The sequence below is a fragment of the Saccopteryx leptura genome, chromosome 8, assembly GCF_036850995.1.
Source record: "Saccopteryx leptura isolate mSacLep1 chromosome 8, mSacLep1_pri_phased_curated, whole genome shotgun sequence".
Lineage (NCBI taxonomy): Eukaryota > Metazoa > Chordata > Mammalia > Chiroptera > Emballonuridae > Saccopteryx > Saccopteryx leptura.
In genome coordinates, this window is record NC_089510.1 from 54707966 (window position 1) to 54722287 (window position 14322).

The following is a 14322-nucleotide window of genomic DNA, read 5'->3' on the forward strand; positions in this document are numbered from 1 at the left end:
CAGAGGGAAGCAGCCAAAAAGAGGAGAAAGAGAAACATGTCCCAAATGAAAGAATAGGAAAAAACTCCAGAAAAAGAATTAAACAAAACGGAAATGAGCAATCTGCCAGATACAGAGTTCAAAACACTGGTTATAAGGATGCTCAATGAATGAACTCAGAGCAAACTTAAGCAGAGAGATAGGAAATATTAAAAAGGAGATAAAAAACATAAGAAAGAACTACTCAGAAATGAATACATTCAAGAGAATCAACAGTGGATTAGATAAAGCAGAGGATCAAATCTGTGATTTGGAAGATAAGGTAGCAGAAAACACCCAATCAGAACAGCAAAAAAGAAGAAATCCACCCTAGCCAGAGAGCTCGCTTGGTTAGAGCATCATCCTGGGGCACAGAGGTGGCCAGTTCGATCCCATCAGGACACATACAGGAACAGACTGATGTTTCTGTCTCTGTCTCTCTCTCTCTCTCTTCCTCTCTCACACAAACCAATCAATAAAATTTTTTTTAAAAAGCATTACTTGGACATTTAAAACAGTAAAAAGAAAAAGAAATCCAAAAAAACTAAGGATAGTTTAAGGGGACATCAACATTCACATCATAGGGATGCCAGAAAGAGATGACAGAGAGCAAGGAATTAAAAACCTATTTGAAGAAATAATGATGGAAAACTTCCCTAACCTACTGTAAAAAAAAATAGACATGCAAGTCCAGGAAGAGCAGAGAGTCCCAAAAAGGAGGAACCCAAAGAGTCCCATAACAAGACATATCATAATTAAAACTATAAAGGTTAAAGACAAAAATAAATGTTAAAAGCAGCAAAAGAAAAGCAGTTAGATATCTACAAGGGAGTTTCCACAAGACTGCCAGCTGATTTCTCAACAGAAACTCTGTAGGTCGGAATGGATTAGCACAAAATATCCATAGTGGCAAAAAGCAAGAACCTACAACCAAGATTACTTTACCCATCAAAGCTATCATTTTTGAATCAAAGACTAGATAAAGAGCTTCCCAGACAAGAAAAATCTAAAGTTCATCACCACCAAACCAGTATTACAAAAAAATATTAAAGGGACTTCTTTAAGAAGACAAAAAAGATTAAAAACATGAATAATAAAATGGCAATAACTGACCATGGCTGGTTGGCTCAGTGGTAGAGCGTCGGCCTGGCATTTAAATGTCCCAGGTTTGATCGTGGTCAGAAGAAGCAATCATCTTCTTCTCCATCCCTCCTCCTCTCCCTTTTCTCCCTGTCTCTCTCTTCCCCTCCTGCAGCTATGACTCAGTTGGAGCAAGTTGGTCCCGGGCACTGAGGATGGCTCCATGGCCTTGCCTTAGGTGCTAAAATAGCTCAGTTGCCAAGCAACAAAGCAATAGCCCCAGATGGGCAGAGCATCACCTGGTAGGGGGCTTGCTGGGTGGATCCTGGTCAGGGTGCATGCGGGAGTCTGTCTCTCTGCCTCCCTGCTTCTCACTTAGGAAAAAAAAATGGAAATAACTACATGCCTATCAATAATTACTTTAAATGTAAATTGATTAAATGTTCTAATCAAAAGATATACAGTGATTGAATGGATAAGAAAACAAGATCCATATATATAAATATATATATGCTTCCTACAAGAGACTCATTTCAGATTGAAAGATATACAGAATGAAAGAGAAAGGATAGAAAAAGACATTTCATGCAAATGGAAACCAAAAGAAAGCTGGGGTAGCAATACTTCTATCAGAAAAAATAGACTTTAAAACAAAGGCTATAACCAGAGACAAAGAAAGAACCCAGCAATTCCACTTCTGGGAATCCAAAGAAACCAAAACACTAATTCAGAAAGACGTATGCATCCCTATGTTCATTGTAGGATTGTTTACAATAGCCCACATATGAAAGCAAACTAAGTGTCCATCAACAGACAAATGGATAAAGAAGAAATGCATATACAATGGAATATTACTCAGCCATAAAAAAGAATGAAAACTTGTCATCTGCAACAACATGGATGGATCTAAAGGGTATTACGCTAAGTGAAGAAAATCAAACAGAGAAAGACAAACACCATATTATTTCACTTATATGTGGAATCTACAAAACTAAAAAAACAGAAACAAACTGATAGATACATAGAACTTTTGATGGTTGCTAGATGGGAGAGAGGTTGCAGAGAAGGGGTGAAAAAGGGGAAGAGATTAAGATGTGTAAACTGCCAGTTACAAAAACAGTCACAGTGATGTCAAGTACAGCATAGGGGATACAGTCAATAATACTATAATGATTATGTATAGTGTCACATGGTTACTAGACTCTTTGTAAGTTACACAAATGTCTAGTCACATGTTGTACACCTGAAATTAATATATTATATGTCAACTGTAATTAAAATAATAAAATTATTTTAGAATAAATAAAAATGACAATGGCAAAAAAAAAAAAATTTCTCCAGCAAAGGCAAGCGGTTCTGAGAGTACAGTGACATTCTGTGTGCCTTTCATGCATCTGTCACACACAAACACAGAGCTTCGTGCTATTGGGAAATCAGGTGTATTCATGCTAAAATACCCTGCCCCTGCTGCTTAAAAGTAAATGAGACAAAACCAATGCTTTCTTTGAAGAGACTCTTGTAGTCTTACTTAGACAAATTCTTTCATTAACCACCCACCACCGTTTGCACAATCATAAAAGCCCTTTTCAAGCTAAGAAGTGCCTACAAAGAGCTGCTTCTTAATGTCTGCACTTGTTTTCTCCACATTAGGTCAGCATTCCTGTGTCTGAGCTAAGCAAGCCTCAGTATTTCTCCCTCCTCCCTGGTTTTCTGAGTGCCTGTGGTCATCCTGGTGATGCAGCCTGCTCATCAGCATGCTCCTTCTCAGACAGGCATCCACACAGGGGCTGTCAGCATCCCTGTGAAGGCCGACAAGCTATCAGGATGCCCGAGCTCCAGCTCATTGGAGTCGTGCCTGCTTCTAGGAAAGCCCTCTGGCCTAGGCGAAATGTCTGCTCTTCAGCACCAAAGTGCCCCAGGAACCTGGCCACCTGGCTGCCACCGGGCTCCAGCCACGGTTGTGCACTTACTTCCTTAGAATGGGCAGAGGGAAGGTGCCAGCCAGGCCCTGCCTCCCGGGCAGATCAGGACTCCACGAGTGGAGAGGAAGGAGCACTGCCTGAGGCTCAGGGCCTGGGCTGTGGGCTGGCTCTGCCTCTGAGCTCCCTGGCAGAGCCCCAGTCTCACCGTCTATAAAATGGGGGCAGTCGTCCCTCCCTTGTCTTTCCCCAGGTCAAATGAGAACGTGGATGAGAAGACGGTGGCAAACAGTAAGGAAGGGAAGAGACCCCACACATGTTGGTGGCCTCAAGACACAGTCCCCCTGCCCACAGCCCAGGCTCACCTGTCCAAATACATAGAGCAGTCCAATTGTGCCTCCGGTCTGCCCGCCCAGGACTGACGAGATCATGGAGTAGACGCCACCACTGCCGACGCCACAGTGCTCCCCAACACCGATGCCAGACAGCACAGTGACGAGGGCCACCAGGACGACAAAGGACACCAGAAGCATGCCCATGAGCACGCCTGTGTTTCCCTGCAGTGGAACAAGGAACAAGGTCAGGGGTTAGGACAAGGAGCTCCTCCCCCCACACCCCGAGCGGAAGGGCAGCACCACGGGAGAAAGACCTGGGAGAAGCTCCAGATGTAGAGGAGTGCCCTTGCTTCAAATTCTTCAGTGACTTTCCACCCCCACAGGGTCAAGTCAAAGCTCCATAATACACTGACGAGGCCCCTGCTACTCTGTCCCCTCTGCACCTCCACAGTCCCTCTCATCCCTTTGCCAACCCCCCAATTCCCTCTGTGCCCCAGCCCAAAGTCACATGTTCTGCCCACACCACCCTCTATGCTGATGCCCTGCCTGGAACACCTTTTCTGTCCATTCCTCAACGCGTCCCTAAGACTTGGTGATTAGCCTGACCTGTGGTGGCGCAGTGGATAAAGCATCAACCTGGAAACGCTGAGGTTGCCAGTTCAAAACCCTGGGCTTGCCTGGTCAAGGCACATATGGGAGTTGATGCTTCCTGCTCCTCCCCCCCTTCCCTCTCTATAATGAATAAATAAAATCTTAAAAAAAAAAAGACTCAGTGATTAGGAGTTTCCTCCTCCAGGGAGCTCTCCGGTACCCCTTCCTCCGCCAGCTCCCAGGGCGGAGTGCTGCTTCTCACTGGACTCACCACACCGACTGTCTGCGAGTCGGTCTCTAACTCTGGGCTGTGAGCACCAAGGGAGCAGGATTACGTTTATTCAGAGTTTCTCATTTTGCTCATTTTGTATTTTTAATGGAATTATATAATTACTATTTTTCCTTTGTGTGTTCTTTTAAATTGTCTGATGTGATAATAAAATATTCTGTACCAATCTTTTAGTTTTCATATCAACACAATCATTTTAACATTTTCCAACTTATAAGTATGTTGTCAAATTATTCCTTAGAGTAAATACTGTGTATTTAAAAATCATTTTGGCATGACCTCTACTTACTTAATTTTATGCCATCTCCTAGAAGCTCCACCTTGCTTTTGGCATTTCACATTTGCCTTTTTTCCATGATCAAATAGGATTTTTCAGGTAAAACTAATGTCAGAATTGAAGAACAGATCACTTTAGGGCACAGGAATGTATCTGTGTGGTAGGCCACCCCAAAGATGGCCCCAGTGATCCCCATCTACTGGTAATCAAGCCCTCTGTAATCATATCACCTTGAGTTGAGGCTGGACTTAGTGACTCACTTCTAATGAACAGAGAATCGCAGAAGTGATGGGACGTCACTTCTGAGATGAGGATATGAAAAGACTGGCCTTTGTCTCGGGCACTTGCTCACTCTCTCAGATTGCTGGCCCTGAGGAAAGCCGGATGCATGTAACGAGGCAGCTCTATGAAGAGGCCCACATGACAAAGGCTTTCGACAATGACACTAGTGATATTGGAAACCAGCCTGCCCCAGTGAAGCCTTCGGGTGAGACTGCAGCCCTGACTGACTGACAGCCCCGAGCCAGAGGCACCCAGCCCCTGGACCACAGAAACTATAAGATAACATAAACTGTAGGATAACATATTCATTGCACAAAGTAGCTAAGTGTTGGGGTAACTAGTTATGTAGCAATAGATAACTAACACAACTTGTACTTCTACTTCAGGAACGGAACTAACACCTCTGGAGAGCCATTTCTCAAAAAGATGACCCAGTGAGAAGATTCAGAGGAGGCCCTTAAGAACCAGACTAAAGAGAGGTGACCCTTCTTTCCATTACCGTTTTATGACCCTCCCCTGCAGGAAGCAGAGCCCCGTGGCGTAGGCTGCCCCTGGCCAGGCCTTCCTCTGCCATAGGCCCCCCTTGCCCACAGACTGGAGAGACGCTGGGCAGTGAGGCAGCCCACAGGAAGGGGCCGACACAGAGATCCCTCTCGGGAACCTGCGCCTGCCACCAGCATGAAAAGCCGGATCTGGAAGCTGCGTGTTTTGTAAGTAGGAGCCCTGTAAGTTTGGGGGTGGGGTAAAGGGTATGATTCTTAGCATCCACACCAGAGAGGCTGCCGACTTTGCCCTAAGCTTTTCACACATTAATAAAGAAAAAAAAAATAGCCCTGGCCAGGCAGCTCAGATAGTTGGAGCGTTGTCCCATTACACCAAGGTTGCAAGTTGTCCCCAGTCAGGACACATTCGCAAGACTCAACCAGTGAATGCATAAATAAGTGGAATAATAAATCAATGCTTCTCTCTCTCTCCCTAAATATAAATTCTTTTAAAAATAAAAATAAAAAAAACCAGACCTACCTTGGATATGGTGAAGGCTTCTAAAGAGGAACCCTGGGCCAAGGGCTTTTTTTTTTTTTTTTTAAAAAGATGCTTCTACTTTATTTTAAATTCTCATCATTACAAGTATTGCATTCTGCAAAACCATAGTTAAAACTTTTTGGTGTGGGATATCAATTTATATACACATAATAAGGACTAGATCAAAAAATTCAATTTGGGACTCTCTGATATTAAATTAAAATTTAAATGAATATATGAAGTATGAAACTTAAAAAACCTAAATGATAAAAAGTCGAGAGTTAAGTATTCATTGATATGTCTGTTGCCTTTATCATAAACAATATATATTTGAGAATGCAACTCCTTTTGAGTCTGATGCTATCATGCAAACTGCCATGTATGATCCATAATCCTTTCAAATTTCTAACTCAAAGACAAATAGAAAACTTCAGTAAATTTTAATTTCCCAAGTGTTCTCAGAAAGAATGATCAGAGGCATCTTCTAGTATAGAACACAGTGGGATCATCCCCTTACCCCAGATGTGCGTGCTGAGAGGTAGCAGCAGAAGACTCTGATCAGTTATGGACTCAGCCCACGGAACATGACAGCGCTTAGGAAAGTCTGACTCAACCCGGGCTCCTGAGGGGTAATGACCCCATCCACCCCACTACAGTGAAACTTTAATCCTCTGGAATTTGCCAATGTAATGGCTAATTTTCTGTATCAACTTGGCTAAATTATAGTGACTGTTCGTTTGGTCAAATGCTAGTTTAAATGTTGCTATAGATGTATTTTGAAGATGTAATTAACATGTGCACTCAGTTGACTTTAAGGAGATTTCCCTCCTTAATATGGTGGGCCTCATCCAATCAGTTGAAGACCTTAAGAGCAAAGACCAGGGTTTCCCAAAGAAGGAATTCTGTCTGTCTCCAGACTAAAACATAGAAATTCTGCCTGAGTTTCCAACCTTTGTGCTCAAGCCTGCAGCATCAGTTCTCACCTGAATCTTGATTGTCCTACAAATTTTGGACCTTGCCAGCCCCCATAATCATGTGAGCCACTTCCTTAAAGTAAATCTCGATCTCGATCTCTCTCTTCATGTATATATGGTTTCTCTGGAGAAGCCTGATATATTCTGCACCTTGAATGGCCCTCTCTCTCCTTCACCTGTCCAGTCCAATTCACTTTCAACAGCTGGTTTAACCACCTCTTATCCAAGAAGCTTTCCTGGACGCCTTGGCAACCATACATTCATAGCCTGCTGCACTCCTGAGAGATTTAATGCTGCTCTGAGACCTCTCTTGGATTCCTGATGTAAAATCTAACCACTGTGGCTGTTAACTCACCAGGGGGAAGGGCAGGGCCTTATATTTTGCAATCCTATAGGCCTGTAGTAGTGCCTGGCACACACTAGGTGCTCATCAATGATTATTGATAGGCTAACCTTTTGGCCTGCACAGCCTGTTGAGTTTACTGAAGTCCCAGGGGAAAGGCACTAGGGGAAGGGTGAGGCCCTGCTCAGGACACATGTCTGCCTACAAGGTCCCAGGACGCTTTCATATGAAGCATAAAAAAAGAGGCCCTTGTTCCTTCTAAAGAGAAAGACGAACTGATCCCATGATCTCATGCAAAAGGTCTGCCCAGGTAATCTGGCCCTGAGTGTAGGCAGTCTGTACCTTTGGCCAAGCCTCCCCGTGCACAGCCTTGACCACAGGGAGGGTGTCATGGGGGAGGCGACCACATGGGTGAGGAGCCGGCACCAGCAGGAGAGCACCACAGAAATGGAAGAATTCCAGGGAATCTGGGGAGGGTCACAAACTGGAGGCAAACTTACCTCTCTCTGACCCCCCTCTAGTCCCACCCACAATGTGCCCTGATTTCTGCGTTCATATTTCAGTCATTAAATCCATGGTGAGGCCCAGCTCCTCAGGAGTCTCACTTAAAGCAATGCTAGCTATTCAGTGTGCCTGCTTCTTGGTTCGTGCTTCTGGAGCAGCTGTGCTTTAGGAGTCTGCTACCTGCACTGTGGAATGCCCAAGAGTGAACAGAGCTCCCATGTCACAGACCCACGAGACACTCCAGGGCCACCAAGCCATCACTCACCACCAACCAGCCAGTCCTCAAAAAAAGGACAACCCCAAAAATGTTGATCATGCAGGACGTGAACACACCATCCCAGGTCCCGAACAGCACTGGCTCCCACACGAACAACTGGATCTTCCACCAGGGCTGGGGCGGGGCCAGGGCCCCCTGGAAACAAAACACACAGAAGTGGGCTCAGTGGCACCAGGGGGAAGAAGCAAGGAGGGGGGGAGGGTTAGGGAAGTAGCACAGGAGGAAGGAAGAGAACTCAGCTTTAAAATGCTCTCACCCGGCTTGACCAGGCGGTGGCGCAGTGGATAGAGCGTAGGACTGGGATGTGGAAGACCCAGGTTCGAGACCCCGAGGTCGCCAGCTTGAGTGCAGACTCATCTGGTTTGAGCAGGTCTCACCAGCTTGGACCCAAGATCGCTGGCTTGAGCGAGAGGTCACTCGGTCTGCTGTAGCCCCACGGTCAAGGCACATGTGAGAAAGCAATCAATGAACAACTAAAGTGTCGCAAGGAAAAACTAATGATTGATGCTTCTCATCTCTCTCCATTCCTGACTGTCTGTCCCTATCTAACCCTTTCTCTGATGCTCTCTCTGTCTCTGTAAAAAATAAATAAATAAAATAAAATAAAATGCTCTCACCTGATACCCCCAGGGCAGCTGGTGTGTACACAGGCACAGAGACTTAAAGGTCGAGTCTGCCAAAGGGTCACTGTTCTCTCCTAACAGCAGCGATTCCTGTACTCCCAGGGGCAGAGCCTAGTCAACCAGCAAACACGCTCCCTTTCCTTCTGGCCACTCCGTAGACTACATTTTCCAGTCTTTGCAACTAGGTGTGGCCCTGTGACTGAATTCTGGCCCCTAAAATATAGAACAAAGTGCCATTGCCACTTGTAGGTGAGTGTGGGGTTCCAGGTCCCAGCTCAGGCAGTGGTCATGAGCTCAGGGTAATGCTCCTGTCCCTCACAGCACCCAGTCCTAGGGTGGACAGCAGCTTCCAGCACTTCCTCATCGTTGGGTAACCTTACATTACATTTTTGCTCTTTTGGTCCTTCTAACGCTTCTGTAATGAGTTCGGTGTATTAGTAAATTCTGTCTGTTTAAAATACCTAGAGTGGCTTCTGTTTCCCTGACTGCACACTGGTCGATACGATGATCCACACGCCCCTTCCAGGGTTCCAAGGCATCAGCAGCGGCTGTCTAGACTCAGAGGCGAACAAGTAGTTAAGCAGACACCGTCCACATTTTTCCAATTCAAAACCAGCGAGGGCACTTACGGAACACTCCAACAGACACTCTTTGCTAAAAAGACTAAACCTTGACGAAATACTAAAATGATCTTAAACAAAACCAGTAGCAACTTTCTGCTGTGATCTGCTCTGGCAGAGGCTCAGTAACGACATTCAGACATCAGCTGAGCCTTCCAGTACCCTCAGTGACCACAGCAGTGACCAGTGACTCTCTCCGGGGAGAGGACTGAGAGCCACTGTGGACCGCTGAGTGCAGGGAGTCTAACTGGTGTGGGTATGATCTGTGAACAGTAAAAGGGCAGAAAATCAAGAGTGGGGGGAGGGGGAAAGCCTGAGGTCAAGGCCACGGGGCCATGGTGCCTGAGTACAATGGGTGTGGCCATGACCCAGGGCCAAAGGCTGAGACAACTATCTTTAGTCAAAACAAAAAGAGAGGCTCTCTTTCCCTCTTCCATCACACTCTCACAGACCAAGAAATTGTCAGGGATGTCACTGAAGCCACAAGGGACAATCGGGCCAGGAGGCTCCTTGGGGGCCCCTGTCGGTCCCTGAACTGGGGAACTCCTATTCACCTGTGTGCTTTCCTGCTCATCTGGTTTTCACAAGCCACAGATGAGGAATCTCCTAAAAGTCAATGGGTATGAGCACAGTGACCATGACTCAAAGCTAGGCCCCTGCCAACCTCGGCTTGTCCTTGAACAAATGGTACCGAGGGAACTATGCGGTCAGTATAACTTTGTTTCCCAGGATCCTAATCTCACAATGCAGGACATGGCCCAACTTCCTGTCTCTGCTCATGCTCAGCTTCCTACCCGTGGCTTGTTACAGGCCTATTATTTATTAGAAACAGTAATAGCAATAGCAACTATCAGCCACAGAGAGTAATAATTTAGAGAGTGCTTTCAGCTTCCACATCAGTTCCCTCCTTTCCCCTAACAACACCCCTGGGAGGCCAGCAGGGAGAGGGGCCCTGATTACAGGCAAGGAGAGAGTCTGGGCGGGGAGCCCCCACAGTGGGGGCTGAATCCTCTGGTCCACGCTGTACAATCTGGAATTTGCCCTGCAACAGTTCAGGTCACCACAGGTTACTTGCCCTCTTCTCTCCTAAATTTCAATCTTCCAGGTCTCAATTTATAATATCCTAGAATTGGCTAACTTGTGAATACATCTGCCTTATCCCTCACACTCCCATTGTGATTTTCGAAGCTTTATTCTTCTTTCATCCCAGACTTCGTATTTGAGCTCTGAAGGCTGTTTGGCGTCTGTGTTTGTTTATCTAAAGTCATATGAAAAGCTTTTCACTCCCTAGGTTGTATTAGATTAAAATCAACCTTAAAGGCACTTCACAGATGAACGAGGGAGAAGCTTTACCCTGAGAAGGAAAGTACATTTGGTGGAACCTGGTTTTGATGACTCCTCCGTGACAGCTTATTTTCCAGGTATGTAGGGGAGTGTGCCTACCTTTTTTAACGAAGTGACAAAAGAGTATAAGTCTTCACAGAGAAAGTGTTAGACGCGGCAGGTTAAGGGTCCAGTCCTACAAGACTGTGCCCCCCCCCTTCATTCAGATGCTAATTGCAAGTCCAAGGTGTCAACTGGGCTTCTGCCCCTCAGCTAGCAGTGACTGGAGTTTCCCACGACCTCTCCTCGGGTTCAATTAATTTGTTAGAGCAGCTTACAGAACTCAGAGAAACATTTGACTAACTAGGTCACCAGTTGACAATTAAAGGATATAACTCAAGAACAGCCAGATGGAAGAGATGAACAGGGCGAAGGATGGGGAAAGGGTGTGGAGTTTCCGTGCCCTCTGAGCCGTCACCCTCCACAAATTTCCTCACGTTCACCAGCCTGGAAGCTCTCCGAATCCTCTCCTTTTGTGTTTTTATGGAGGCTTCATTACATACACATGGTTGATTAAATCACTGGCCATTGGTGATTGATTCAACCTGTGGCCCTTCACCCCTTCCCTAGAAGTTCCAACCCTCTGATCAGGTGGTTGGTTCCCCTGGCAACTAGCTTCCATCCTTAGTTGTTTTCCAAAAGTCACTTCATTAACATCAACCAAGTTGTGGCTGAAAGGGGTTTGTTACGAATATCAAGACACCTTTGTCACTCTTATTGCTTAGAAAATTCCAAGGCTTTCAGGAGCTCTGTGCCAAAAATGGGAATAAAAACCAAATACACTATATATAGTTTTTATTAAAAATCACACCATCATCCCTGACCAAGCGACGACGCAGTGGATAGAGTGTCGGACTGGGACGCAGAGGACCCAGGTTCAAAACCCCGAGGTTGACAGCTTGAGCGTGGGATAATAGACATGACCCCATGGTCGCTGGCTCGAGCCCAAAGGTCACTGGCTTGAGCCCAAGGTCACCGGCTTGAGCAAGAGGTCACTTGCTCTGCTGTAGCCCCCTGGTGAAGGCACATATGAGAAAGCAATCAATGAACAACTAAGGTGCCACAATGAAGACTTGATGCTTCTCATCTCTCTTCCTTCCTGTCCCTATCTGTCTCTCTGTTTCTGTCAAAAAAAAAAAAAATCACAACATCAAAGTCCTGGCTGGTGGTACAGTGGACCGAGCATCATCCCAGAGCACCGAGGTCACTGGCTCAACCCCAGGGTCTCCAGCTTGACCCCAGGGTTGCCAATTTAAGCCCTGGTCAGACACGTGAGAAGCAATCAATGGGTGCACAACTAAGTGGAACAATGGGTTGATGCTTCTCTCTCTCTCTCTCTCTCTCTCTCTCCCTCCCTCTCTCCCTTCCCCCCTTCTCCTCTCTCTCCCTTTCTCTCTCTCATATCAATGGGGGGGGATCACAATATCACAACTAACTACTCCACAACCCGCTCCTGCAGTGCTCTGCCAGCTCGCTCCAGTTCCCAGGGGCTGAGGGCAGATCCCGGGGCTGCTGCATAAGCAGATGGGTCTGGGAGGACAGTGTCAGCCTCTCGCCCCGACACAGGACCTCACAGTCAACTCCCTTCTCTACAGGAAAGGGGGAACCCCTCATCTCACACGTGCCCTCCCACTAAGACCATGGCTCCCAGACCCTACGTGTGCATCTCGATTGAGCACTTTCCATCACCCGGGAAGAGGGAGGACACAGCTGGGTGACAGCAGGTGAGAGTCGGGCCTCTCTGGGCTGTCTTGTTAAGCCTTAGGGGAGAGGTCCGAACTCAACTGTTAATAACTTTCCTTATCCTCGGATTTGGGCCCCAGTCATCAATCCAAACAACAAGAGTCCCTTCAACATGGCAGGTGGTGGGCCTGGGATGTGCGCTGTGCCCTCTGCGGCGTCTCCGGGAAAGCAGAGGCAGGGACTGAGATAAAGGAGGGGGAGGCGGAGGAAGGCCCTCGGAATGCATTGCACAACACGCTCAGCTGCAGGGTCCTCTCTTTCCTGACAGGGACAATGTGGCGGGTTCCAGGGGCACAGCGACTTGAAGCCTGGACCCATGCTCATACCTCCTTACTGCTCATTGCTAGGATATCCCTTCCCGAGCATCCAGGACAAGAAGCCCGGCTCTGGTCGCTCTGAGCCCAGGGCCCTGCACCCACACTGGAAACACCACAGCTGCCTGGTGGGTATGTTAGTTCAGAGGTAGAAGTCTCTTTCCTGCAAGTACAGAATCTGTACCCTGAGCAGGGTGTCTGGAAGGGGGGTGGAGGGAACTGCACCTGAAAGGTGCCCAGAAGAGGGAACCACACAGCTGCTCACGCCCAGCTGAGCTGAGTAAGAGAAATTTCTGCAGCAGCCATCCATGCAAGTTCCCTCTGGTCTCCAACCACCGCCTCCCGCAGGCCACCTGCCAGGCCTTAATGAACACGTCCGAAATGTGAGATGACACCTTCTCCCTCTCTGGGCGGCAGGAGGGAAGGGAACCAGGTGAGAAGTCCTGTCTCTGCCCACTCAGGTCAGGAGGGGGTCAAAGTGAGACTCGGCCTGCCCCTTCGTCCCAAGTATGCCTGTGGGGACCGGTCCTGCCTGGAGTGTACACGCATGAGCCAGCAGTCCGCCTTCAGAAAGCTAATTATTTAATTATTAGTCACACACCAGAGAATATCCCGAGCAGCTGCTGCACTCTGGTCTGGTGGGCAGAGCGGGCACCGCATCGCCGTCCTCTGGCTCTGAACGGGGCCCTGGGCCGGAGCCCACCTGTGGCCACCGAATGAGACGCAGAGAGCTACATGCCTGCATCAGGGAGGTTTTGTACAGATGAGGTGGTAACTGTGAAAGCTTTCTGTAAGCATGAAGCACACCAGGCGACTTTAAGTGTGAGCGAGGGAAGTGAGAAAGAGCTCTCACGAAGGATGCATTTATTGTTTCCCAGCTACTGTGTCCCCACCTGGGAGGTGTCCCTGCTGCACAGCACAGCCTCGAAGGCAGCCTCTCCGACTTCCGCCCGGGCCCAGCCTCTCCGGATTGTCCGAGGTAGGAGTTTGGGAACAGACACACAGTGACTGTCCTGCACTCACTGGTGCTGGAAACGGACACAGCTCTGCCACGAAGGAGTGGGGGGCCCGTATGGAGTGATCAGAGTCTGCTTTCCCCAGAGTCCCATCTGGCCAGCGCCCTTGGTCAATATTGACTCAGCCATTCCTAAGAACGGGAGAGCTCGCGGCAGCGTGGGTCTCTCTCCTGCCACAGAACGAGCTCGACAGCAGCACCTCCGTACAGGACTGCCTGCGCGGTTGGTCTGTGGTTTTTCCATGCCGGTTCATCCCAATCCTTGTCCACGTCTGCGAATCTGCCGAGGCACAGCCTGGTCACAGAGCGACACAGCCCCAGGATGGGACAGCCCGCAGACGCCATGAAAACTGTTGCTGATGGGAAATCCCTGCTTGAGTTCTGCCCATCAGAACTCAGAGCCCAAAGACACAGTGCTCTGGACATTTGATACTATCCCCAAATGACAAAGTCCCTCAGCAGCAGCAATGCCATGGCCACCTGAACAAGATCTGCCCACCCCCCACCCAGCCTCCTTGGCAGAAGAGCAGAGCCCTTCCTGCAGGACACAGGTGGTCACTGGAGAGTCTGCCAGGGCTTAACAGCAGGAGGAGAAACACAGACCCGAACTCCCTCTCCCAATAACAGGCAAACCAGCTAAAACTCAGCTGCAAAAGGTTTATTCTTCCAGGCTTCAGAGGATCAGCCAACAGTATATTTGTTTAAGAAATCC

General features: G+C 47.7%; 1 protein-coding gene across 6 annotated transcripts in view; it reads right to left on the reverse strand.

The window, feature by feature from the left end:
• SLC12A8 (solute carrier family 12 member 8) overlaps nt 1-14322 on the reverse strand; it is a 167401-nt gene that overhangs the window by 129342 nt on the left and 23737 nt on the right. For 5 of the 6 annotated variants that reach the window (XM_066347896.1, XM_066347891.1, XM_066347893.1 and 2 more), the window contains 2 exons: nt 7901-8047; nt 3383-3574 (listed from right to left, as the gene is read on the reverse strand). In XM_066347896.1, coding sequence (XP_066203993.1) covers nt 3383-3574; nt 7901-8047 — 339 coding nt within the window. The remainder of the gene's footprint in view (nt 1-3382; nt 3575-7900; nt 8048-14322) is intronic. The other variant, XM_066347895.1, reaches the window with a different exon arrangement.